The sequence below is a fragment of the Ochotona curzoniae genome, unplaced genomic scaffold, assembly GCF_017591425.1.
Source record: "Ochotona curzoniae isolate NIBS_2020 unplaced genomic scaffold, NIBS_Ocur_1.0 contig_4501, whole genome shotgun sequence".
Taxonomy (NCBI): Eukaryota; Metazoa; Chordata; class Mammalia; order Lagomorpha; family Ochotonidae; genus Ochotona; species Ochotona curzoniae.
In genome coordinates, this window is record NW_024466307.1 from 18,627,799 (window position 1) to 18,653,322 (window position 25,524).

Consider the following 25,524-nt stretch of genomic DNA (forward strand, 5'->3'; position numbering starts at 1 on the left):
GGTTGAAAATCTTCACTTCAAAATAATAATGAAGAGATCAGAATGTGTTGAGTATGATACAAGCATATAAAATGTCAAGAAGCATGTGTTTTCTGTATATTTGTTCCTGGAATGCTGGTGTCAAAGTCATTCTTAAAGGGATCACTGTCAGGAGGCTTAAGTATCCTTGCTGGGATAGGCAGGGCATTCTGGGATTCCTTGGCAGATCAATGCAGCCTAATCCAACACAGCGCACCTAGAACAAAGCAGCTGCTGAGTTTAGATGAGCAGGACGGGAGCCTCGGGGTTCCTCATTGTCCCCCACCTCTCTACCCATCAATCCCAGCCCTCTCAACTGTCCTGTGGTTTGGTTCCCTTGCTTCTCCAGTCACTTGGCTTCCTTCCTGCAACCTCCCTCCCTCTTCCTTCTTTTTTTCCTTTCTTCTAATACTCTTCATTTCATATTCCAGGATATGTATACACACACACACACACACACACACACAGTATTTTTCAGACAATTTAGCCTTTATTTTTGAAAATAATTCTGTAGCTTTCACTTTTCATCCATGAAATTGAGGCAAGAAAATAAAACACAAACACACACACACACACACACACATACACACACATTCCTCTCCAACCAGTATCTGCATCTTAGCCTGTGAGGACATGGGAATGTCTTGGGGAAGGTGGGCAGGACCTGGTTCAGGGCCAGAGCTTGTCCTGTTCTCTATCTCATGACAAAGGGTCAGCAGAAGTCACAGCTTTTAGGAAGCAGCCTGTGCACAAAACTCAGGGAGGAAGGACCACGGGGAACCGACTAGCATGATGCCCTCCAAAGCAACAGGGAGGAAAGGAACTATTTTAGAAATGAAGGGGTCAAAGAATACCTCCTTGAGATGGTATCCTTTAAGCTTCCACCACCTTCCACTAGCCCACCCCAACCCCTTAAGTGGGCATGAACTGATGAGAGCTTCTGCTTCTCCCTCCATTTATCTTGGAACCAAAAGATGCTAGGTTGAAGACAGAGGTCAGAAATAAGGAAAGAACAGGAGGCATTATCCCTGACGACCTCCTAACAGTGCACAGACCCTGATAATGGTGTCCCTTTGGCTTCTGTCTTCCTAGCCACAAATACGTCCACTTCTGTATTCCACACTCCTAAGTGGAAGGTAAAAAGAACAGAACAAGAGGGTTAATGCTCTGGCTGAAAGACTAAGAGGGAAGGGCTGATCAAAAAAACTAAAGTTGCTAACTCCTCTGCAGATGATCTAGGAGAAAAAAAAAAAATCAGCAAAGGGACATTTCTGGCCCCCAACAGCCCATTCATCTCCAATCACACAGTGGTATTCTGCTTAATGCACCAAACAGACTACAGAGCGGATACCCAGACCTAACTTTCTTGAGAACAAAAGAATCCTCACCTCACCTTATCTGTGCACTCAAAAATGCCACACTCAGAAGGAAAAAGGAAAAAGGAACTCAAGGAGACAGAAAACATGATACAGTCCAGGGAGTACCCTTAGCTCATGAAATGGCAGCGAAGGAGCTCACGCGGAACAAACAGAAGCTGCTAAGTCCAACTAGGATCATAGCCATCCCAGGTCTGTGGGGGTGCCAGGTGAACACGGCGGCCCCGAAACTGGAAGGTGACAATGCCCCGGTATCCAGCCCTGGGCACCCCTGATTTGAGGTCATCCATGACACCCAGGGCCTTGGCAAAGGCCTTGAAACTGTCCCTGCCTGTGTACTGTACTCGCACCTCTCCTAGCTCCTTCCGTTCATTGGTCCTCACTTTTTCCACCTGTAACTGAGGAGCACCATAAACACGAGCAAGGAAATCACGGTCATAGGCCTCTTGCTGCAAGTATGACAGGTCCAGCTGGGTGAAGGGTACAAACTGCTGGTTCAGCTTGATGAACTTGAGATGCTGGTCAAAGAACTGCCCGTGGCTCACACCCTTCCGGCCAAAGGTCATCGTTCTTGAGATCTCCGGGCGCACACAAGCTCGCCCCTTTCTCTGCTCAGGCCGGCGCATCCAGTCATCCCAGAAAGCTTTCGGCCACTTAGGCTCCAGTTCATCCCAGAGCTCGGCCAGCAGTAACCAGCCTAGGCCAGGAAAGAAGTCAGTGCGGTAGAGTAACTCTGGTTTGCTCGAATCTACCATCTGTTCTTTCCCATTGTCATTCCAGGCAGATACACACCACAGGGAGGGGTCTGCTTTCAGCAGAGGGTAGGTGGCCTGGAAGTATTCAAAGAAGTCTGGTGCCACCTCCAGGTCATCTTCCACAACCACAGCTGCTGGGTAGTTGAAATTGTGGAATATCTGGCCCAGTGCCCAGCGGTAATGACGCGCAATCTTGTAGTAGCCCTGAAACTTGCGGTGGTCAGGCTGTACAGGAATGTTGCTCAGGTCGGGCTGCCGGATGTGTGTGACTGCACTGCCATAGGAAGCAATGACCTGGGCTGTTTCCTCGTGCCCACAATCCTGACTGACAATGATGGGGAAAAGCTCAGCTGAAGGCCGATAATGCAGCAGCTTGTCCAAACAGCGCCGGACGGTGCTGCGGTCACAAGCAATGACCAGGATGGGGATCACATCTGGTGATGGGGTCACAGGCACATGCGGCTGAGCAGGAGGGGCTGCAGTAGGCACCTTCCACCGCCGGCTCCACAGTGCATGATGCTCCCTAATCTGCTGCAACAGTCCCCGCTGACGCTCCAACTCCACCTCGGCATCCTGAGCCAGGCGGATCACCTCACGGGTGAGGCTGGCGGGGTCATCATCGAGAGCGCTGTCTGACGGCAGCCTGCCAGGAGCCGGACGCGTCCAGAAGAAGAGGAGCAGCAGGGCATTCCAGGCCACAAAGAGGACAGCACCCCACAGCACAAGCCCAGCAGACTGCTTCTTCAGCATCCTGGCCCCCACGGGGGAGGCAGGCAAAGGTGGGACTTGAGGCTGCCGTCAGCTTATCTGCTGCACTCTCACAATTCTAGAGATGCTCCCTTTGTTACAGGATTAGAAAGCAGCCACGCACCTAAAAAGAGAAAAAAAAAAAAGTTACTGCAAGGCATGAGGCTCCACACCCCTTTGGTGTAGAGAAATGCGAGTAAGAACAGGCAAAAACGTGAGGGGAAACAAAAGAGAAGGGAGCTGACTTCAGAGTCCTCATGGAGAACAACTAGGCTTCTCTTCATCGAGAGAGTCGGCCTGCACCGGAGAACAGGCCTGGAAAGACAGCATGCTCCACCAACCGGAAGTAACTGATGGATCCCAAGAAAGCAATTTTTTTAATATATATATTTGTATTAATTACACAGCATTATGTGACACAGTTTTATAGGCTCTGGAATCCCAGGAAAGCAATTTATGTTTGGGGGAGAGTGGAGGGTGAAGGGAGAGCATGGAACAACCCAGCGTCCCTTTTCCCTTGCTTTTCCTATCTCCCATGCAGAGGACAGGGACAAGAGTATGAGGTAAGATCATCTGCCCACCATCCTTCAAATGAAACTGCCCTAATATTATTGATTCAAAAAATGCCTCAGGACTAACACTAGTACTTTACCTAATAAGGAGACACAGAGGCATTGCCATGCATATCAGGAGCAAACCCAAGCTGCCCAAGAGCTCCAAGTACTGGGGGAATCAGCCAGTGTAACTGCAGACTACAATTAAAACTAGAAATGAGAAAGAAGAAAACGAGGCCCATACTGAAAACATATCCAGAAAACTCTAGAAGAATCAACGATACAACTACACCAAACACTGAGAAAGTCAGAAAAATTTACATGTAAAACTTACTCTTCCAAACCATAAATAATAACTCATAAGACATAATGGATAAGAAAAACCTATTTATAAAAGCTATGGAAAGGCTACAACATATAGAACTAAGTTCAACAATAAACATTTAAAACGTACATAAACTAAACTATAAATTCTGAAAGACACAGAGGATTTGAATATTCTTTGTTTTTGGTTAAGACATCTAAGCATCATCAAAAATCTCAAAAAATGTACCTCCGTGAAAGCAGGTATTCAAACTGACAGTGAGGTTCACATGAAAGACTAAAGAAATGAGACAATGAGCTGTGAAGAGATTAGCTTTGCAATACATTAAAACAGTACACAATACAAAGCTCTTACAAGTTAAAAAAAAAATTGCGGTACTCATATAAAAACAGGCCATTATTGGGAAAGAATTTAACTCCCAGAAACAGATCCTCTACACACAGAAATCTAACTTATGACAAAGGTAATATTTAGAACTAACAGGGCAAAAATATCTTGTAAATAATTATTTACCCATTTGTCAGAAATTAAAAATAGACCCACAAGAATGTTTTTCAAGTGTATCAGAGATATAAATATAAAAAAAAAATAAAATTACATAAGTGCTAGGAAAAAAAAGGGGAAAATTCCTCTGTAAATTGGGTCAGAGAAATACTTTTTAAGTATAATTCAGAATCAGATGCAGTTTAAAAAAGACTGATGCATTTCACTACCTGAAATACTTTTAAAATAAAAATATAACAAGCCAAAGACAAACGACAAATGGGGAGAGAACCGTTGCTTTGAACATCACAAGTACTAGCAGATGAAGAATATTTAAAAACTGGGGAGAAAACACCAAACATTCTATAGAAAATGGGTCAAAGACACAAATAGTCCAAGAAATATGTATTAAGCGTAAGGTTTTAGATATGAAAAAATATTCAGCTTCCCTCAGAATAAGAAAAAAAAAAATGAAGGCTAAAATTACCGATATACCACTCACTTAACTATACTAGCAATACTCAAAAATTTGCCTTTTTTCTTTTAAAGATTTTTTTTTTTTTGTAATTTATGTGAAAGGCAGAGTTGCAGAGAGGGAGACAGAGTGTGCATCCATCTGCTGGTTGATTCCCCAGCTGGCTGCAACTGCCGAGGCTGGGTCAGCCAGGACCAGGGCCAGGAGCCAGTAGCTTCCTCACACATGGTTCATGCTTCGCTGCCTGCTCAGGGAGAGGCAGAAAGGAGCTGCAGTGGAAGTGGAACCACCAGGATTAGAACCAGCACTCATATGGGATGCCAGTGCTGCAGGTGGAAGCTTAACTAGCTATGTCACAAGGCTGGCTGCCCCTTCTTGAGAAAATTATTAATGTTGATTACCTTCCATTATCATGGAATTTTTTTCTCTTATGGATCACACCTAATCTCAAAATAATTACAACACAAGATATGAATAAACAATATACATAAGTATATACATAATTTTATTTTTATTGGAAAGGCAGATTTACAGTGAGAATGAAGACAGACAGACAGAAAGATCTTCTAATACCTGCTGGTTCACATCGCCTAAGGACCACAAAAGCTGGAGCTGAGCCGATCCAAACCAAGAGCCAGGAGCTTCTTCCAGGTCTCCCTTATGGCAGAGTCCCCAGGCTTTGGCCTTCCTCCTCTGCCTTCCTACGCCATAGGCAGGAAACTGGGTGGGAGGTGGGAGTATCTGGGACACAAAACAGCACCCATACGGATACGAGCATTTGCTAGCGGAGGATTAGCCAATTGAGCCATTGAGCCAGGTCCATCAAAAATATATTTTAAAAGGAAGAATTATGATTCTTTTTATATAAAACTCTGAAAAACAGAAACTAACCTATACTGAGACCTGATCAGTGGTTTTAACGGAAAGGGGCAGAGATGGCCACTGGGCAAGGTTTTTAAAGGTGTATTAGGAAATTTGGGAGAGAGTGGGCATACTAGTTATTTTGACAGTCTCTCAGTATCTACATATGTGAGAGCTTACGAAATTACACATTTTAAATATGTATGGGTTACTGTTCATCAATTACAGTTCCAAGTAACTTCATGAAGAAAAAAAAAGGGGCAGTATTGAGTTAAACGACAAAAACTAGACTAGAGAAAATAGGTTACAGTTACCAGCGCTCACCGATAACTGCTGTGCTCATGTAGGAGAGCTGCCCGATCCTCAAGGATTACCTACTGCAGTATTTAATGGAAGAGAACCAGAACAGATGCAAACATGGAGAGAGATTAAGGGAGAGCAAACATGTGCAAAGTAAACAAAATATTAACAGGCAAATCTGAGTAAAGGGAATTATTGATCTCGTATTTTTATTTTTTAAGTTTTTTTTTTTTAAGTTTTTTTTAAGTTTGAAACTACTTCAAAATAAACTTTCTTAAAAATCAAACACAGAGGAGCTGGCGCTGCGTAGCAGGTAAGCCCACTATGGCTGTGTGCCAGTTAAGAGACCCAGCTACTTGACTTTCAGTTGTTCGCTCTGAGTGTGCCTGGGAAATCAAAGGTAGATGGCCCAAGTGCTTGGGCTCCCACACCCCAAGGGCGACCTAGAAGAAGCTCTAGGCTCTGGTCTGGCACAGCCCTGGCTATTGCACCCATGTGGGGAGTGAAACAGCAATGGAAGATCTCTTTTTCTCCATCTCTCCCATCTACTCCCCACCGCCTCTCCCCGTCTCTCTTTCTGTAACTATGTCCTTCAAATAAATAAAAAAATAAATCTTAAAAAAAATCATGCATGGGAAAACAGCACACAGCCCTGGAGTTTCATCTACCAATATGGCCCAGGTAAGGGAATGGAGACAACTCACTGGAATTCCTCACTCAGTGACATACAACACAAACCTGCTCTCTGCCAGGCTCCAGGAAGGAACCAAGATATACAACCTACAAGAAAAAGACATATTTTCACCAAACCACCACATCACTAGATCCCCAATACTTGAAAGGATCTGAGACACCCTCCAATTCTCAGATGAGCTGCCACTCCAGACCTTGTGACGTCCTGGCCTTTCTGTTTTTGGTCTCAATCCTTTACATCCCAAAGCTTTATGTACACATGCTCTTCTGCCAGTTATATTCTGTTTCACAGTCCAGCTCTATATTCCCAGACAAAACCTTGGATTCCAAAGCGAATCCCTAGGGCTCTGAATTCTCTAGACAGACTGCAAAGCTTGATCCTGCAGAATTTCCACCAGTCCTGAACTATGTCCTTCCTAGGGAGTTCTCCATGTTCCCCTGTCCCTGCCAGCATCCACCACCACCACCCACAACTCTAGAACAGCAGTCCTGTCAGAAACCCTGAGCGCAATTTCATTTAAATACTAATAAAGTCCTTTTTACAAGGGCTCTCATACTAATTAGTTTCCAGGAAAAAGAGAAAGAAAGATACATAGATTTCTGGTTTCTTTACACCCCAACAGGATGCGGTCAATGCTGGAAACTGTTCTCTAATCTATGGTGAGGATGCCCCATTCCACCTTCCCCCTTCCTAAGTAACTAAGGAAGAAAAAGTCTTCAGGAAAAAGGATTGGGAAAAGAGGAGAGACTGAATTCTATTCGTCGATCAGCTGTCTTCAGGGTTAGAGAAACAACCTGTCCACCCTCACACTCGCAAGCTCCAATTAGTGACAAAATGCTGGGGACCATATCTGTCCTACAGATGACTTTTCATTCCTCTCTAGGCACTGGAATTATGTGGCCATACATTCACTCATTACCCAAGGCCTAAGAGATTGCCTTCCCAACCCTTCAAAACTATGAAATAAAAGTAACTGCCTTCTCAGTCAACTGGATTCTCAGCAAATCTATACACTACAGTGGTTGGACTGCCCTCTAGACCAGCACAGGCCTCCAGCACAATTCTGACACCAGAAGTACAAAACTTTTGTCTTGCCAAGGCCAATTAACTTTATAATTAGCTTGCTATGTATTTATTTTAAATTTCAAGTACTGTCTGAAGTTTCCCTGACAGAGCCAGACCAAGGCATTTCCCGGCCCTGCCTTAGACCCTTGCTCCCCATCTAATGGTCCTTTTATGTAAGTGTGCCAACAAAACCCACTTCCTTTGCCTTAAGAAGACATGACAACTTTAAATCCAGCCCCTCAATGTAGACTCATTCAAAATCTTACTGCTGTCTTCCTCCTATTTATCCACTCTTCATGGCACTTTTGTCTCTAAGATCCTGGGATGAGCACCTAAGCAAACCAAGCAGGACATAATACTCTCCAGGAACTGTCTGTGTCCAGAGGGATGATCAAATCCATATATTGGCCTGCAGACCTGATCCACTCCTCCAAGAAGCACTCACTAATCAGGCTTACTTAGGCCACCAACAGAAGACTATGAGAGTAACAAGGACAAGCCAAAGGACACAAAGGGAACGCTCAGCATTACATCTTTAATTTTCACATCTTGGAAACAATTTTATCACCTCTAAGATGGAGACTGTAATAGAATATCACCTTGAACTGTTGTGAGAGTGGGATAAAATAATCCAAGTCAGATGTTTAGAACAGAGTCCAGTGTGAGGTACACAAAGCAGAAGTTACCAGATAAGAACACGCCATGAGGAAGAAGATGGTTTACCAGGAGGTAACACCGCCAGGTGGTTTTCAAGAGAGCAGCAACAAGCACTATGAGGAACTTCCTTTTTATCGGAATGAACAGAGGAGGTAAGCTTAGGGGCAGGAACAGCCAACAGCTAGGAGTTGGGGAGCTGCAATGCCCTAGCTGTGGGGCTGCAATGCCGGTTCCCAGAACCCAGAGGCGAGCTTTGCTTTGGGAAGCAGCTCTGTAAAGCAGGGATAGGGTGCTGACCAGTGACTAAACTGCCTGCTGACCTTATATCCAGCACATGACACCGTAACTGTTATCCAGCTATTTGTCTCTCCCCACTCTTTGTGCCACTCCAGTAGACTTTTTCTAATACCTCTATACCCACTTGTACCCCAGGCCCTTAAATGCGCCTGCAGGCCTAGTCTGCTTGCTCTTCCTTCCCTTCACCAGGCATTCCCTGATTCATATCTTGGCCAGGACTTCTCCTTGATGCTTCTGGATGATGCGAAGTTCACCTCCCCTTCATAGCCATGAGTAGCATGGGACTAGAATAATGTTCCCTGGTTCCTGGCTGTTGCAGTCATCTGGGTAGTGAATCAGTGAATGTAAACTCTCTCTCTTCCTCTTTAATTCTTTCAAAAGCCACCAATTCGCACGAAAAAAAAAAAAAAACAAAAAACAAACAAACAAACAAAAAAAAAACCAAAAAAACCCACCTTGAATTCATGATGACGAAGTACAGTGGCCTCACAGAAATGGACTCAAACATCCTTTTTCAACTATATCTCCAACCACCAGCCCCAGAGACCCCCCACTCTGGATTCAACTGGCTACTCGAACTATTCAATAGTTCTACCATTGTTAGATTCAACTATTGTTTCCTCCAATAGTTACATTCACACACTGCTGTCTGCTCCAGCTGGTATCTCAGCATGAAATTTTACCCACAACCCTGCTGGCAAACTACCCACACATTCTTCAAGACTCTAATCAGGCAACTCCTTCTGTAACATCCCAGAGTCAGGCCCCAGCATAACTGCACTCCTACAGTAATCTCTCCACATTGTAATGGAATCTGTAGCTATAACTTATGTGGCACTCACTTCACTTTTACACAGAAAGATTCCATGACCTCTATGCCTACCATAGTGATTGGGACATTATGAAGTTCAAGTTTATGCTCACATTATGACAAACTGCTCTCAAACAAAATCAAGGAGAAAGAACAACAGGCTAGCATCAAGCAGAGTGAAAGACTGTACTTCCCAAACACGAACACCACACACTCCCTCATGCTCTTCTTGTAAAACAAGAATGGCATTCCTCTCTCGGTAGCTAAGGTGCTACATTTTCCCCCTTTTGTTTCTAAGAAGAGCTTAGACTCTGGAGGTGACACTGTGTGGACGGCAAGAAAGTTCATGAGATGTAATCGTTGCCAGTAAAACGCTTGCTTTTGGACACTTGTCACACAGGCAGGAGATTCACAGGTGCCAAAGCTGAGCATCTCAGCCAAGATACCTACTGACGGCTAGCATTCACCACCAGGCAAGGGAGGAAGCCTTCATTTTACTTCAGAACCCAATCCCATCTGACTGCAACCACATGAAAGACAACCAGGAAGAACCATGTAATGTAGATATTAATAAGACGATTTTCCTGTTCTAACCATTAAAACTATTCACTGTGCATGTATCTAAAATAAATATTTTAGAGTAAAATACAGGCCTGCCGCCATAACCCAGTGGCTAAAGTTCTCGCCTTGCATCTGCCAGGACCACATACGAGCACCAGGTCATGTGCCAGCGGCCCACTTCCCATCCAGCTCCCTGCCTGTGGCCTGGGAAAGCAGTCAAGGATGGCCCAAAACCTTGAGACCCTGTACCCACGTGGGAGACCTAGAAGGAGCCCCTGGCTCCTGGCTTTGGATCAGCGCAGCTCCAGCCACTGCAGCCACTTAGAGTGAGCCAGCAGACAGAATATCTTTCTCTCTGTCTCTCCTTCCTATTAATCTGATTTTCCAATAAAAATAACTAAATCTTTAAAAAAAATAAAAGTAAAATACAATCTGAAGTGCTCCTCTCTGTCCTTTATACTCAGGTCCCAAGTTAAAATTCTCAGGCCCTTTCTATTTACGCCCTCTTCTTTACCAAGTATCTACAGCTAAATAATACATTACCTCAAAAGTCACTGGGTTAAAACAGCAGCAATCATTTATTATTTCACAATTTCTATCTTTCAAAATGCGGACAGTACATCAGAGAGGCCGATACTGGCAACAACTAGGGCATCAGTTGTCCTGCAGAAGCCCTCCACGTGGTCTCTCCACACAGCAAGGAGCTTCCTGTACAGATGATGGCCCAGTACCAAAAGTGAAATTTCCAAGAAAGATAAATTTGTATCTTATTTCCTAGTCCTGCCTTGGATCACTTTTGCCTTATTTCCTGGTTACGGAAATCTCTACTCCCTGTTCTCATTTGAAGGGAGACCCACAAACTTCACCTTCAGGCCAGAGGAAGAGAATGTCAAACTCTAATAGTTAAAATGGAAAATTTACGGGTGCGACCATTTTGGGAAAATATAATCTATCATACCCTTTTCAAAACAACTCTCCTTAATCATAACCTGAGTTTCTATTATTTATGAGACTTGCTTACGCAGCACAAACTCAAAAACTGGCTCTGATTTTAAAAGTCTTTTAGGGAAGTGACACAGCTAGTCTGAAGTAACATGTGTATTAAACCAACTAAAGCCCGCGTAACTCAGGAAGGTACTCTGGGGCCCTCTCGGTCTGCACTGAAGCACCGTGGGAGAGCAGAAGAGCTGCGAGATCCCTCTCTCATTCTGATTCCAAAGTATTTTCCAGTCCGTTTTGCCTTATCAGCAAAAACATTTGTGAAACAGCAAGTGAACACCCAGATAGTTAACTTATTATAAGCAAAAAGCCACTGTGACTTAAATAAAAGTGGAAAAAACACTGACAGACATTCTTATTTCTGCCTTGCTCAGTAAAAAAAAAAAAAACAAAAAACACAGCTTTAAGGAAAAGCCAGAGTACAATACACAAGGCAGATAATGGAACACTAAGTCAATTACCTTCTTGTGCCATTATTAGACCCCTCTTATACTCCTGTATCATGTACCAGGCTCCACAATTTCAGAAGGAAAGGACTGAAAGGGAGTCAGAGAAGTTACACTAAATAATTCATGAACTTAAGAGAATTAGACCTGGGAGGGAAGGGGCACGGGTTATTCATCTGGGGGAAAACAGGCCAATGGGAAATACAACGCCAGGATAGTGAAACGCCTGGAGATCTGCATGCCAGCAATCCAGCAGCAACCGGAATGCCAGGTAACTCTGGAGAAAATCACCTGATCCCACGTGTGCCTCAGTTCCCTCATCTGCAGAGTGACAGGGTTGATTTGGATCAACTCCAAGGTCCCCAGTCTCTAGATGAAAAGAGGGCAAATTTTCCCAGGGCCCTAAAGAAAAAAAAAAAAAAAACACAATTAATTTGTCATATATGTCACTTCAGTCAGAAACATTACTGTTGCCTTTTAATGCACTGTGAGATTAAGTCACAGAAGTAGGGGTACAGATAAAGCTCAGTGGTCCCCAATAAGGGAAAGATTCAAACAGGTGATTCACTAGGGAAGACAGACGCTGGCCCAATAGAAGCGTGTGAGAGCAGAGGCTACATGACGTTCAGATATGATAAAAGCAGGACACGAAGCAGGGAAACATCTGAGCAAGCGATGTTCCAAAGCGAAGAATGAATACACCACAGTAGCAAAGATGTTTCACCCTTGGACTCACTATTGTGGAGGGAGCTACTTGAAATTTGTCAGACAGGGGCCAGCACATCCCAGGGCCCCTCTACTCCATACCGATTAATAAACAGGATGGAAGAAAAGTTTTCTAGGCAATTTACATATTACAACATTGAGTCAATTATTCCCTAGGGCTGAACAGAAACTTGCTGTAATTTGTGGAAGACACCAGGCTGAGGTTGGGAGTAAAGGTCACGTTCTATTCCCATTCCCCAAATCCACTGGCCAGACCCCACCAGCTCCCTGCCCCGCACCGACGAACTGAGTTTCAAGACATTTAACCCCTCCCCCCCGGGGCCCCCTCCCTAACTCCAACAGCTGGAGACAAGGATTCCGAAATCAGAATCCGAGTTCTGACTTCCTGGTTCAAGAGAGGCACGCGCAGCCGGGACCAGGGTCCGCACGGTTACTTTAGGGAAAAAACAACAGCAACAAAACAAACAAAAACCTCTAGCTGGAGTTTTCAAAGGGACAGAGCTTTGGGGTGGGGTCGGGGGCAAGAGGGATGGGATCTGGCGCCTCTGGAGCGCCCTTGTGCGCACGCGGGGCCTCCCTAAATCGGTTTCCCGTATCCTCCCTGGGACAAGCCCGGAACTGAGGCAAGGCAGAGTTTGCAGATCCTACTCACCAGATCCTCCCAACTTCTCGAACCCCAGACTTGACCGCCCAAGGGGCAGAGAGCAAGCCGCAGGCCAGTGGTGCCCGGGCGCTGCCTTGGCGCCACCCCTTCCACCCGGCCGGCCCTTCCTGCAGCGCCGGGGCCAGGCAGCCGGCTGGCAACGTGGCCCTTCCCCGGGGAGGGCGGGCGGCCGAGGGGCGGGGCGGCACGCACGCCTCACCTCTTGCCTTGGGAGGCCCCGGCCCCGCCCCGTCTTCCTGGCCCGCCTCCTCTTGAACACTCCCCAATCACTTTAGTTTTCCTAGAGCCCCAACTTTGGGAGGCAGCTGTGGAGACAACTAGTATTTTTTCTCCCTTCCGCGCTTCCATTCGCAGTTGAACGGGTTGATACTCCGCCCCACCCACGCTCTCAACCCTTCCAGTTCAGACTTCCCAGCCAGAGCTCAGACGCGCAGCAGTGTGGATAGTAGGGCCTTGGCTAAACTCCAGGGTCAGGATCTGGGAGCCAGTTGCACCTCCACCCCAGACCAAGCCAGGCTTCAGAGTCGGAGCTGGGGAAAGCAGAGGGTCAGGGTGGGTGACACAGGGACAAGTGGCACCGGACCCAGAATGCAAAAAGGGAAGTCAGGAAGGAAGCACCTGCTGCCAAAGGCAGAGAAGAGAAACACACTGACATTTTTGCTGTTGGAGGTAGGAATTTAAGAATTAGTTACTGTCCCAAACGCTTAAGAAGTGGAAGGATCAACCAGGCTTCTGAGACAGACCTGTAAAAAGGGAAGGGAGGAAGTGTCCCTGAAAAGCACACACATATGGTAGTTTCAAGGGAAGAGAGCAAGAACCCAAACAACTAGAGAAGACATTCAAACCCCATGGCCACCAAGGAGCAAATGCTCAACAATAACCACCCGTGGCTCAAGCTCGGAGAAAAATCCGAGATAAAGAAGCGGAAGACAAGAAACCGCAGGGTCTGCCTTCAGAAAACTGAGCGGTTTCTTCAGGCAGCCAGGGCTGAGGCCCAAAGCCTGGATGCCAGGACAAGCGTTTCTAGAATTCAGAGGTTCCTGCAAACAAATGCTCTACTTCTCTTCCTTCTCTTCTGCATGAACGGTTCCCTCCCGCCAACACTGTCCCCCACGTGACCCTCTGCAGAAACCACGTCTGCCGAATACCTACAGGTGTTCCCACCTTAAGCGATCGTGGGCGGAGGGCTGGGAAATACTGGCTGCTGGACAGGTTCTGGAGAAGGACTGCGGCCACGTGGCACACTGATGTGAGACCCTCTATCTTCCTGGCTCCTCTGTGTTCCGTATCACAGAACAGCCAGGGACTCTGTGGTATGTGGTTACCGAAGGACTGTTGCCACTAACTTATTTCTGCATGAATCTAGGAATTGCAAGTTCTAAAGAAGCAAAGGTGGGCATACCCTAAAGGTCCTACTTGAAGGGGAAACACTAAAACATACCTGTAAACGGCCACAAGGCACCAAGGCCTCCCCAGGCCAGACCTGTTCCTCAGTTTCTCTCTAACTTTCCTACTTGCTCCGCAGAATGTACACAATCATCAAGTGGGAGGCTCAGAACACACATCCACTTGCTGAAGTCATAACCCTTAGGTTACAGACCCGTGCAGTCCTGCCTCCAAGCCACATACTTTCTCCTCAGTCATCCTTGAATGCTACTGTAGGACAGCCACATGCCCAGCTTGACAGCCTACAATGGGGCACCAGAAAGATCTTGGTGGAGCAGCTGAAGCCTCATCCTGGAAAAAAAAAATAGAAAAAGCTGACATATCAAGTGAAGCTAAACTATATATGTTCAAGGGTCTGCAATTCAGAGGACTGTGTCTCAAATCCATCTCCATTCATCAGGAATGGACCAGGGTCTCAGTACCACTGCCCTCTCTTTCCAATACTCTTATGAAAGGAGTTGGGAAGTGTGGGGGCTTAGCAAACCCAAATTCACTGTTAAGGTGTGAAGAACAATGATTGGCTCCTAACAGTGCAAAAAGTTGGTTAGTAATGGTTTATAGATTTGAGATGTAGGAAGCTAAAATCGCACCCAGCACAATGGCTCAATGGCTAGTTCTTCACATTGCATGTGCTGAGATCCCATCCGGGCACTGGTTCATGTCTAGGTTGTTCCACTTTCCATCCAGCTCCCTGGCTTATGGCCTGGGAAAGCAGTCGAGGATGGCCCAAAGCCTTGGGACTCTATCCGTGTGGGAGACCTAAAGAAATTCCTGACTCCTGGCTTCAGATCGGCTCAGCTGATATGGCTATTTGCGGAGTGAACCAATGAATGCAAGATCTTTCTCTCTGTCTCTCCTTCTCTCTGTTGCCATCCAGGAGAAAGGATAGACATAGTGGGGTGCTAAGGCAGGGAAAAACTGATCATCCCAGGACACTTTGAGAGTCTTACCTCCATCTCCATTAAGGCAAAGCAGTAGGAAACGGGAAGTGGACTTCCATGGAGAATACACTCACAGCCTGTATCTCTACAGTCTTCTGTAAAATCCCAAGGTACCGGGAGAACTACAAGTAGGAACTGTTTGCAACAGGACTATCCCAAGAAGAAAGGAACTGAAATGAGAATTGGACAGGCTGAACTGTTGGATAGTAGCAAGAGAAAATATTTGGTATTAGAGAAAAATTAAAAAGACATATGGCAAACTGATCTGGGAAAGGAGTCTCTGGAATCTTCACAGAAGTTTCATAAGGCAGAAGGGTAGGGAAGGAGCAAAAACTAGGAGCCAGATGCCTGGCTTCAGGGATGAGTCTGGGATCAGATTATGCACAAACAGGAAAAACAGCAGGAATATCTACTCACAGGCCAAGAGTGAATTAGAAGAGGCAACACTCTTTCCTGCCTGCCCCACCACCACCAAAAGAGGAAGTGAAAGAAAGCAAAGCTAAAATTGTTTCAGGAAACTGCTTTGTAAAACCCATTCCAAAGATACCTAACTTTTTAAATATGTAACTTTAAAAGAATTTGTGCTCCAAATTTAAGACAGGATTTTGGCCCAAAATCACGAGCAGAAATAAAAGCAGTGTTTTAAACCAGTTGTTTTAGATCCCTTTCTTCCTTATTCTCAAGGTCCCTGTCCGCTCCCACTGCCATGGAGATTCAGAAACAGCTCAAGGTCAAAGAAAGAAGAGATGAACACAATAATCATAGAATAATGTCGACAAAATGCAACTTTTGGATATTTATTTACACTTCCTTTTGGAATGATAGAGAATACAAGCACTTTCAATTAAAATGCAAACATTTATCAAGACCTGGTAAATGCCTTATCTTGGCATCCTGGCACTCCTGTGAGAAGGCTGATGGCTGCCTGGGCAGGACTGTTTCTCAGAAAAGTCAGAGTACAGTTCAATAGAAGTGCAGGGTACAGGAATTCTTGCCCCTTCGGTAAGAGTGTACTAGCTCACACAGAGGCCATCTGACAAGACAGAGGTTCCCTGTGGAGGTCTGCAGCAGAACCCAGGCGAGCCTTTGTGTGGTCAGATGCTGTAGAAACGGCACAGCACTGCACTAATGACTTCACTGTCCACCTCTCCACTCTTAATGCAAACCATTCCTTCTCAGTGCTTCTGTAGCTTCTCTTCATCAGGGAAAATAATCCCTCCTCTGTCTTCCTCACAGCAAAATGGTGAGGGCAAATTGATACAACAGGCTGGATACTCCATGCAGTATAAAACAATTAACACACAACTCACTTCAAGCGCTTCAAAGCACTAAGAAGACAGCTCAGCCTCCCAGGCAAAATGGGGAAAGGCTTCTAGGACACATTGGGATCTTAGAGAAGGCTGAGGGAGCCATCGCAGAATCCCAGGGTCGCAAGAGATTAACTCTGAGTCCCCACTCCTAGGCAAAAAGTGGAACATGGAAGCACACCTTCTCACGTGGTAGGTTAGCTTCAGAAAGGATATACCCAGCATCAAACCACAGGAGAAAAAATAGTTCAGGACCAGTGACTCCATCTGAGCCTCTGGCTAGCACTCAGGCTGAGGGTAAAAGAGGAAGGTTGGGACTCTGACAGGAAGGGAGGAAAGAGGGGGGAAGAGAGAAGAAAGAAATTCAGCAAACAATTAAAGCCTAAATACAGGATTTTACATTTGCAATTGAACTGTCATCAGTTTCTCAAAATGTGGACCAAGCGTTGCTGAACTAGTCAGAGGCAGAGATACCAGAATCCAAGCTTCCCGGCCTTCACTCGGTCCTGCAAACCCTACTGTCTCTCAAAGCTCTCAAAGCTATGTCCTACTCTCTTTGAAACTGTTATCACTGAGAAAAGCAAGCATCTTAAAACAGGCAAACTGGAATTTCAGAAAGGAACAGGCAGCAGGTAAGATAACCTTGTTTGAAGTGGGAACACAGCCTGCAAAATTATGAAACTTAAAAGAGATCTCAGCTTTCAAAAAATTGTCACCTTAAAAGACGAGGCTACTAGCCCAGTATGATGGCTCAGTGACCAAATCCCCTCCTTGCACATACCAGGATCCCACATGGGCACCACCAGTTCGTTCATGTCCTGGCTGCTCCACTTCCCATCCAGCTCCCTGTTTGTGCCCTGGAAAAGCAGTAGAGGATGGCCCAAAGCCTTGGGACCCTGCACCTGCATGGGAGACCTTTGAAGATGCTCCTGGCTTTGGTATGGCCACTTGTGGAGAGAACCAGCAGATGAAGATCTTTGTCTCTTCTCTCTGTAAATGTGCCTTTCCAATAAAAAGAAATAAACCTTAAAAAAAGAAAAAAGACTACAACTGGGCTATAGCACAGGAAGGAAAAAGATCACTGAAGAAAATGGAATTTCATCTCTTAACCAAAACGTGTGACTTTACTCCTTTTTAACTTGCTGTCTCAGAAAGCGGCACATAGAACCTGTCGATTTAAGTTCTCGCAGGATGGACTGACCTCTTCTACAAGATGACCCTAGGTCAGCAAGATGACAGAACGCAGGACAGACTTCTTAATTAAGGACAACTTCTAAGACATTTGCTAGCACACAAATTCAACACAAGAAATCAAATCAAGTAATGTCAATACTGGTATTTAGCCCTTGGCACTTTCCAAAATTTTTCCACTTTCTTCTCATTTTAACAACCTACGAGGGATTTGGAAAGTTATGCCCATTTTCCAAATGAAGAAAACACAAGGAGATTAATCAGCATGTGTAGGGTTGCACATTGACTAAAAAAGTTGGAGTGGAAAATAAATGCTACTGAATTCCCAAACTTGTGTTCTGTTTTCCGCAGTCTGTAAAGTTTCATGGCCTAAATTCCCTTGCAGGGTCAAGAAGCGGAAAGGCCATTCACCAACTTAACACTGTTTCCTGCCCCTCATCCTCCCGTTGGCCTCCCAAACAGAACAGCCTATCTCTGCATAATCCACTGCACAGTCTTAGCTGTGACTGACTAGGAATCCTATTACCTCACCGGCGAAAAAACCTTTTAATCCAATGACCTTACAGAAGCCAGAATTCTTTGCATGTTCTCCTTGGCCTGATCTCACAACTACCATTTGCTACCAGTCGTTTCCAGTGTAACTCTATAGTCTCAATAAGGTTGAAAACAAGTCACTCTTGAAGGAGTGAAGGAGAGGTGAAGGTTCCTGTGTGCCCATCAGGATAAAGGTGCCCATTAGGGCACAAGAGCCACTCTGACTTTCCAAATGACAGTGTTCCCAGACTTGCCCCACTCAACACTTTCTGCACAGGCACAGCAAGACGCACTCAGTGGGCAATGACACGAGAACCTTACCTTTCTTTTCTCTGTTGCTCCCCAGGATGATCAAACCCCCACTGAGCACTTCATTGCCACAATGGAGTATTCCAAATCAAAGTGTAGCTTCCCTCCTCTTCTCCAGGTCAAGTCCATGGCAGAGCGGACCCTGAGGGGGAGGAGTCTTGGGGGGAAGGGGTGTGTCCAAGCCCCTCCCCCCCACACGTGGCAGGCTTCAGCGTCCCTCTCAGGGGTCCTTTACATCCCTTCATTCAGCTGGTGATGGGGAGATCCCAGGGACTAGCCCATCTCTTGTTCAGGAAGTCATCCGCTGAGAAGCCTGGCCCATCTGTCTTCTGCTGGGACTCACACGAGGAAATAGGCCTTAGAAGTGGCATGGCCCGGGGGAAGCTGGTGTCTGTGTTGTCCTGCAGAATATTTAAACGTTATGACATTCTCTAATCTTAACATAGAGCCAAATGGATTCCTAAGACGTTGTAATTCCTTTCCTACATAAACTGGAGCACAACGTTCTATCGTCATACAAAACTTTCATTTAGCACTCTACAAAGTTACACCAAGTATTTCATTTGCATTTGCACCACATGAGTTACTCATCGATATACATGCACATAAATGGCTCAAGATAAAAGTGTCTCTTCTCACTGGAGACCATGAACCAAAACTACTAACGTATATGGAGATTGTCTTCTTTATGGAAAAAAGAGAAAGAAAAGAATGTTTTCCAGTTATTTAGAGCACCACACAGTCATCGAATCCTTCAAGCTTCTCAAATAATTTAAGAGATTCGAGTTGTCCTCCACTGAACCCAGTGCTTCCCACAGCGGAAGCCTGACGCCTTCCATATGCATTTCATGGTCCTCTTCCTCCAGCCCTCACATCCCTCTCTGTTTCGGAAAATTATGTCAGGCATATAATTCCCACTTTCTGTCAAACTCCTTCCCGAGGCCACTCCCTGGCACTCCCTGGACGGAGGCCTCCTGCTCGCAGTGGCCCCACGGTGTTCCAATTTCTCAGTCCGGGAAGCCAAACTCTTGTCCCTGTCGCCCCCCTCCCATCTAAGTTTATCCAGTCTCACACTCTCCGTGCCTCACACTCTCGCTAGCTCTCTCACTCACTCTCTCACACACACACACACACACACACGCACACGCACACACACCCTTCCTTCCTGTAGGGGCGTGGCGTCCACATGCCCCCCCCAGGATTTAACTCCTCCCACCCTTCCCCCCCCCACACCCCGCGCTCACGGTTCTCGGGCAGTGACAGCACGACCCTCCCCATCCTCGGCCCTCTCCCCGGGCTCGCCGGGCCCTCACCTGGACGTCGCCCCGCGCCTCGGCGGGGAGCCGCAGCGGGCCCCGCCTCGCAGCCCAGGCCGCGGGCCGCTCCCCATCGCCGGCCAGGCCCCACCCCCTCGACCCCCGGCGTCCCGGCCCTCCCCTCGCGCTTCCTCCCCCCCGCCCCCCGCTCCGCAACCACTTCCGCCCGCCTTCCGGAAGTGGGCTGGCGGCCACGACGGCCTGCCCACCTCCCGCCGCGTCCCTTTGGCCTCACACCCCCAGGCCATCACCGCCGCCACCGCGGGATCGCGGAGGCTGTGCTACGAGTCAGTGTTCACGGGGCTGAAGACCAGGTGTGGGCAGAACCAGGTCAGTGTGTGAACGCGGAGCTGGGGACGCCGAAAAGCGGCTGTACCAGGGGGCGGGGCAGAGGACGGCGCTGCGCGTGAGGGGAGGAAGAGCGCATGCGTGGCGAGCCGCGCCGAGGCCCGCGTTGGAGGGGGCGGGGCGGGAGGCGCGGCCGGACGCGGAGCGGGAGCGTGCGGGGAGGCCGGCCCCGACCCCGACCCCGACCCCGACCCCAACCCCGATCCCAGTCCCAGCCCTTCGGACCTCTAGGACCCCTCGGACTCCCGGCCCTCGCACCCCGAGTCGCCTCACGACGCCTCGGCTCCCGGGGTTGCGGGCGAAGGCAGGGGTTCGAATCCCGCAGCTTCCGCCGGCGAGAATGCATCAGGAAGCGGCAGGGTCTGCCTTGCGGGGAGCTGGTACTGAGCCTTCTGTACAGCAGTACCAGAAGATAATTGCTTGGTTTTCTCAGACTTTCAGTACTGAGAATGTAGTATTTGCTGAATCCGGGACCTAAGGTAATTTTTTTTTTTTTTTTTTTACATTGGAGCGGTGCCATAATATCTGGAACATCTTTAAAACAAAATGTAAAAAGAAAAAATGTATCGCACTACACTCGTAATTTCCTGATCTTCCTCCATCACCCGACTTGTGCTGCTCTGCCGGCTTTCCCAGTAGAGTGTAAATGACAACTCCCACCGAAGCGCCCAGAGCCATTTTCTGCGCAGTCTGTGTTGAGGTCTTGTTAGCACCCCAGTCCCCAGTGCCTTCAGCCCTCCCCAACAGCCTGGTCCAATACAGAGCAACCATCTGGGCATCCCTGGGCCCAGAACCCTACACTGGCCCTCAGTCTTTTATAACAGCCTACCGGCCCCCACACCAACACCGACCGGCTTGCTTACCCAGCCTGGACTCCTCACTCCTGGCCCTTGCCTGTCGCCTGCAAGGCCTTGGCTTTCACTGGCCTCCACTTTCACAGCTGGATCAGGTATGCGCATGCCTCCCCATCTCCTTCCGGTATTTGTGGACAGAGTGTTACACCTGCCTCTCCACCTGCCGCATCTTCCCACAGTATTCGTGTATCACTAAATGCTTCTTATACTTGTATTTCCTACTTCTTGTCCTTACTAGGATTTAGGTTCCATGACGGGAGGCATGATTCTCTGCTATATCCCAAGTACCTAGAATACTGCCTTGGGTCATATTCAGTGCTTAACGCATAAATGATTTTTTTTAAAGATTTATTTATTGGGCCCGGCAGCGTGGCCTAGCGGCTAAAGTCCTTGCCTTGAACGCGCCCGGGATCCCATATGGGCACTGGTTCTAATCCCGGCAGCTCCACTTCCCATCCAGCTCATTGCTTGTGACCTGGGAAAGCAGTCAAGGACGGCCCAAAGCTTTGGGACCCTGTACCCGCGTGGGATACTTGGAAGAAGTTCCTGGCTCCTGGCTTCAGATTGGCATAGCATCGGCCGTTGTCGTCACTTGGGGAGTGAATCATCAGACGGAAAAATCTTCCTCTCTGTCTCTCCTCCATTTATTTATTTTTATTACAAAGGCAGATATTACAGAGAGGAGGAGGAGAGAAAGAGAGGAACATCTTCCATGCAGTGGTTTACTCCCCAAGCAGTGGCAGCGGCTGGAGCTGCACCAATCCAAAGCCAGAAGCCAGGAGCTCTTCTGGGGTCTCCCACGTGGGTGCAGGGTCCCAAGGCTTTGGGCCGTCCTCGACTGTTTTCCCAGGCCACAAGCAGGGAAGTGAAAGGGAAATGGAGCTTCCGGTATTAGAGCCGGCACCCATATGGGATCTTGGCGCATTCAGGGTAAGGACTTTTAACTGCTATGCTATGGCGCTGGGCCCAAACAAATGAATTTCAAGAGCCATTTTCACTACAGAATATTCCTGTCCAGGCTATTCTCATCTGCAGTTACCTGAACTTAATTATAATGTACACATATTGCCATGTGATTTTCAGTCATGCCAAAAATATGGTCTCTTTTTCTAAGTATTTTTATAATCATCATTTATACTTTTTGGTATGCTTAGGTTTTATATACATCTAATAAAACTAAACACTTGTATAAAAAATTTTTATGACCAGTTTCCTTCTAATTGCATCCTTCTGAAGGAACCAATTTTTAAATTTAGTGGATATTTTAAATATTTTTCTGTGTACGCATATATACTTATGTAGCAGGTATAGAATTCACAGGAAAAGATAAGCATGCCTGAATTTTAACTATTTTTTTGTAACTTGTACCTATTCTTATAGTCCTTTGAAGGCAGGAAAAAAAAATTAATCCAAAGTAAATGCTAGAAGGTATAGTTTAGTAATTGCTGTTTAATATCTATTTGGGATTTACTAATGCTATCCTCTCTTTTTCATTTTCTTATAACCCAGGTTTTTTTTTTTAAGTATAAAAATAATTGTACCTTTATCGCAAGAAAAAAAATGCATAGTATCCATAAGTAAGCAAAATGAAAACAAAAATAATTGTATAGTCAACAGGCAAAAATAATCAAGGCTTCCAGACTTGAGCTGTTCATGTCATCGTGACATTATATTTTAACTTTTCTTATTACTCCATTTGTCATAAACACGACAGATGTACCCTTTCTTTCCTGTTTTATACATTTCCATTGTTTCCAGCTTTTCAATTCTGCAAAATTACAGCTAAATCTCTGCTCTTAACTATTTCCTCTCCAGAAAGTCCTGGACTGTTGTCTGCAGTTCTACTTACTGTTGGAGACTGGATGCATTCATGGAGACACTCAGAGAAAAGTGACATGGCCTTCATACCAGTTAGTCCGCCTCAGGGCCAGCTGGCAGTTTCCTGGACTGATGTTTGAATTCCAAGGGCCCAACCATCTAGAGAGTGTAGCTATGCTTTGTACGACTGGTGGATTCCTTCTCTCCTTGGAAACAGCAGGAAAATGGCCCAGTTCTCTTCTGTCTTCCAAATCTAGTTCAAGGATGCCTAACTGGCCAAATCGAATTGCAGTTGGGAATTGGATTTCCAGCCTCTCCTGGCTCCCTAGAACATTCCCAGTACTCGGTTCTAATTGTACATTTCCTTTTCAGGTGATTGCGTAGAGATCCCCTGGCTTCCATCACCAGTTTGATGTTAAAGATCCCAGGACATGCCTTCAAATTCCTTCCCTGTCTGCTAGGTCTGATCATCCAGTTACTTGACATTTCGGCCTGCTCCCTTTGAAGGTATCTCTAGTTCAGCTGTCTGAAGCTTAGTCAGTGTATCCCATCTCCTTTCCCAGTAGCTCCATTATCAGCAGGGTTCCATCACCCAACCTGTTACTGTATTCAAAGCTCCAAAGTTTTCCATAGATTTGTCTTACCCGGTTCTCAAAATCCGCAAAATTCATCTCAATTATTTCATGACTGCACCCCTCTCTGTCCCATCTGCTACTGCGATAGACATGTTATCTCAGGCCTGGATCATAAAGAATTGGGTGGATCAAGAACCAAATCTGGCCTACCAGCTGCTTCCTGGAATCTGCTGAACTAAGGGAAATGATCTTGTAATTTGGCAAACTTTAAGCACGTGCCAGCAGATTCAGCCTTTCTGCTCAACAACCAGCTGAATCAACTATGGAGATCTTGTGTAACACTTCCCTTGGAATTTTTTAGCTTTGGTCAAACCTTTTGCTACTGTAATAATAATTGTAGCTGAGGGTTACTCTGAAGTCAAGCAGATGTTTATAGAGAAAAGCATGAATTTTAGTCTGAGATACCCAAGTATGTTTTTATCTCTCTTTCTAAAGTTAAACTTTACTCAAAAACATAGTGGTTAGTTTTTCTGACTGCATTGAACTTTCAGAATCTACATATAGAAGTTTAATTTTACCCTTGTTCTGCCACTTATTATACTGTTTTCTTTGACAAATTGCAAAGCCTCTTTCAACCAGTTTTCTTTTTAGTTCTTAGGGATGATAATAGGCACTAACTTTATTTAGTTAAGTAAAGCATTAAGTGAGATATTGTATGTAAAATGCTGAAAATAATACCAAGTATATGGATCGCGTATTCGATAAATTTTGGTTTTGTTTCATCTAGTGCTATTTATATTCTGTTCTCTTTATATTTATTGCATTATATCAATCTATAATAATATAAATAAATACAATGTATAGATATTAAGATATCTATTATATTTATATTCTATTCACTGCATATGGTGTATCTTGACTTTTGACTTTATCTCCCCTTATTTTAATGGCTTGTTTCCCATTTTTCCTTTTTGGGACATAGATGTTCAATCATCATTAATTTATTTTTGATGTTTCTAATACATTTCCAGGGCAAAAAAAAGGGGGAGAGGTTACAGTTTTTTACAATTGAGTTTCCTTTATGTTTTCCTTAAATTCAGACTGAAGGTCTAACCTTGAGTACCTTTTTCCATTCTTCTGAGTTGTACAGTCCAGTGGATCTTAGTGTACTCAGAGTTGTACAGCCATCACCACTAACACTTATCAGCCAAAAAGAAACTCCCGCTCTGTTCCATCTTCCTCCTTTCAGTCCCTGGAATCCACTATTCTGTATTTGTTATCATTTGATCTATCTGGACATTCTACCTAAATGGAATTAGGCATTATACATCTGGGTTTTACTTAGACTTATTTCACTTATTTATTTTATTTGAAACACAGAGTTACAGAGAGTCAGGGAGAAGCCGGGCTATCTTCTAATTGCTGATTCACTCCCTAAGTGACTGCAATGGCCAAGGTTGGTCCAAGCTGAAGCCAGGAGTTAGGAACTCCATCCAAGTCATATACTTGAGCCACCGATACTATTTCCCAGCTATGTTACCAGGGTGCTGGGTGGAAAGTGAAGCAGCCAGGCCTCATACTGGCACTCCAGTATGGGGATACCAGCATCATAGGAAGCTGTAGCTTGAGGTGTAATTTGCTACATACCATGCAATGCCACCCCCACCCCCCAGCATGATTTTCAAGGTTTATCTGTATAGAATTAACCAGCATTTCATTCTTTTTGGTAGCTGGAGAATATTTCAGCTGTGAGTACCGTTTTTTTTTTTTTTTTTTAATTCACCCATTCATTAATCGACATTTGAGGGTTTTTTTTTTTTTTTTCTATTGTGCATCTATTTTTGTCAATGCATCAGCCCTAATTGAAGGGAAAGCAGACAGGACCAACCTATAAGGGAAAGGGCACATAATTCCCTTGTGATGGAGATAGTATTTAAGGGAATTTGTGATTTCAAAAGGACAATAGGTAGGAGCCAATCCCATCCTAGATTTTAAAATTGCATTTTAAGTGGTCTTATAAAATATTTGTTTGAAAAACAGAGTGGCTAAGAGAAATGGAATTAAAAAATAT

The 25,524-nt window shown here is 45.7% G+C and overlaps 1 protein-coding gene across 7 annotated transcripts; it reads right to left on the minus strand.

Moving 5' to 3' along the window:
- Positions 1–488: 488 nt before the first annotated feature.
- MGAT1 (alpha-1,3-mannosyl-glycoprotein 2-beta-N-acetylglucosaminyltransferase) lies at positions 489–19,941 on the minus strand. Of its 7 annotated transcripts, none has more exons than XM_040986146.1 (4): positions 19,856–19,941; positions 18,555–18,943; positions 11,716–11,826; positions 489–3,020 (listed from the first exon to the last, which is right to left on the minus strand). In XM_040986146.1, exon 4 carries the CDS (start codon positions 2,897–2,899, stop codon positions 1,556–1,558), a length of 1,344 nt encoding a protein of 447 aa, XP_040842080.1. In that variant the 5' UTR covers positions 2,900–3,020; positions 11,716–11,826; positions 18,555–18,943; positions 19,856–19,941; the 3' UTR covers positions 489–1,555. The 7 variants fall into 7 exon arrangements, with proteins under 7 accessions (XP_040842080.1, XP_040842082.1, XP_040842078.1 ...); XM_040986148.1 differs by lacking the exons at positions 18,555–18,943; positions 19,856–19,941 and adding exons at positions 14,444–14,551; positions 15,211–17,270; XM_040986144.1 differs by lacking the exon at positions 19,856–19,941 and having other exon boundaries at positions 18,555–19,649.
- Between the last annotated feature and the right edge of the window lie 5,583 nt (positions 19,942–25,524).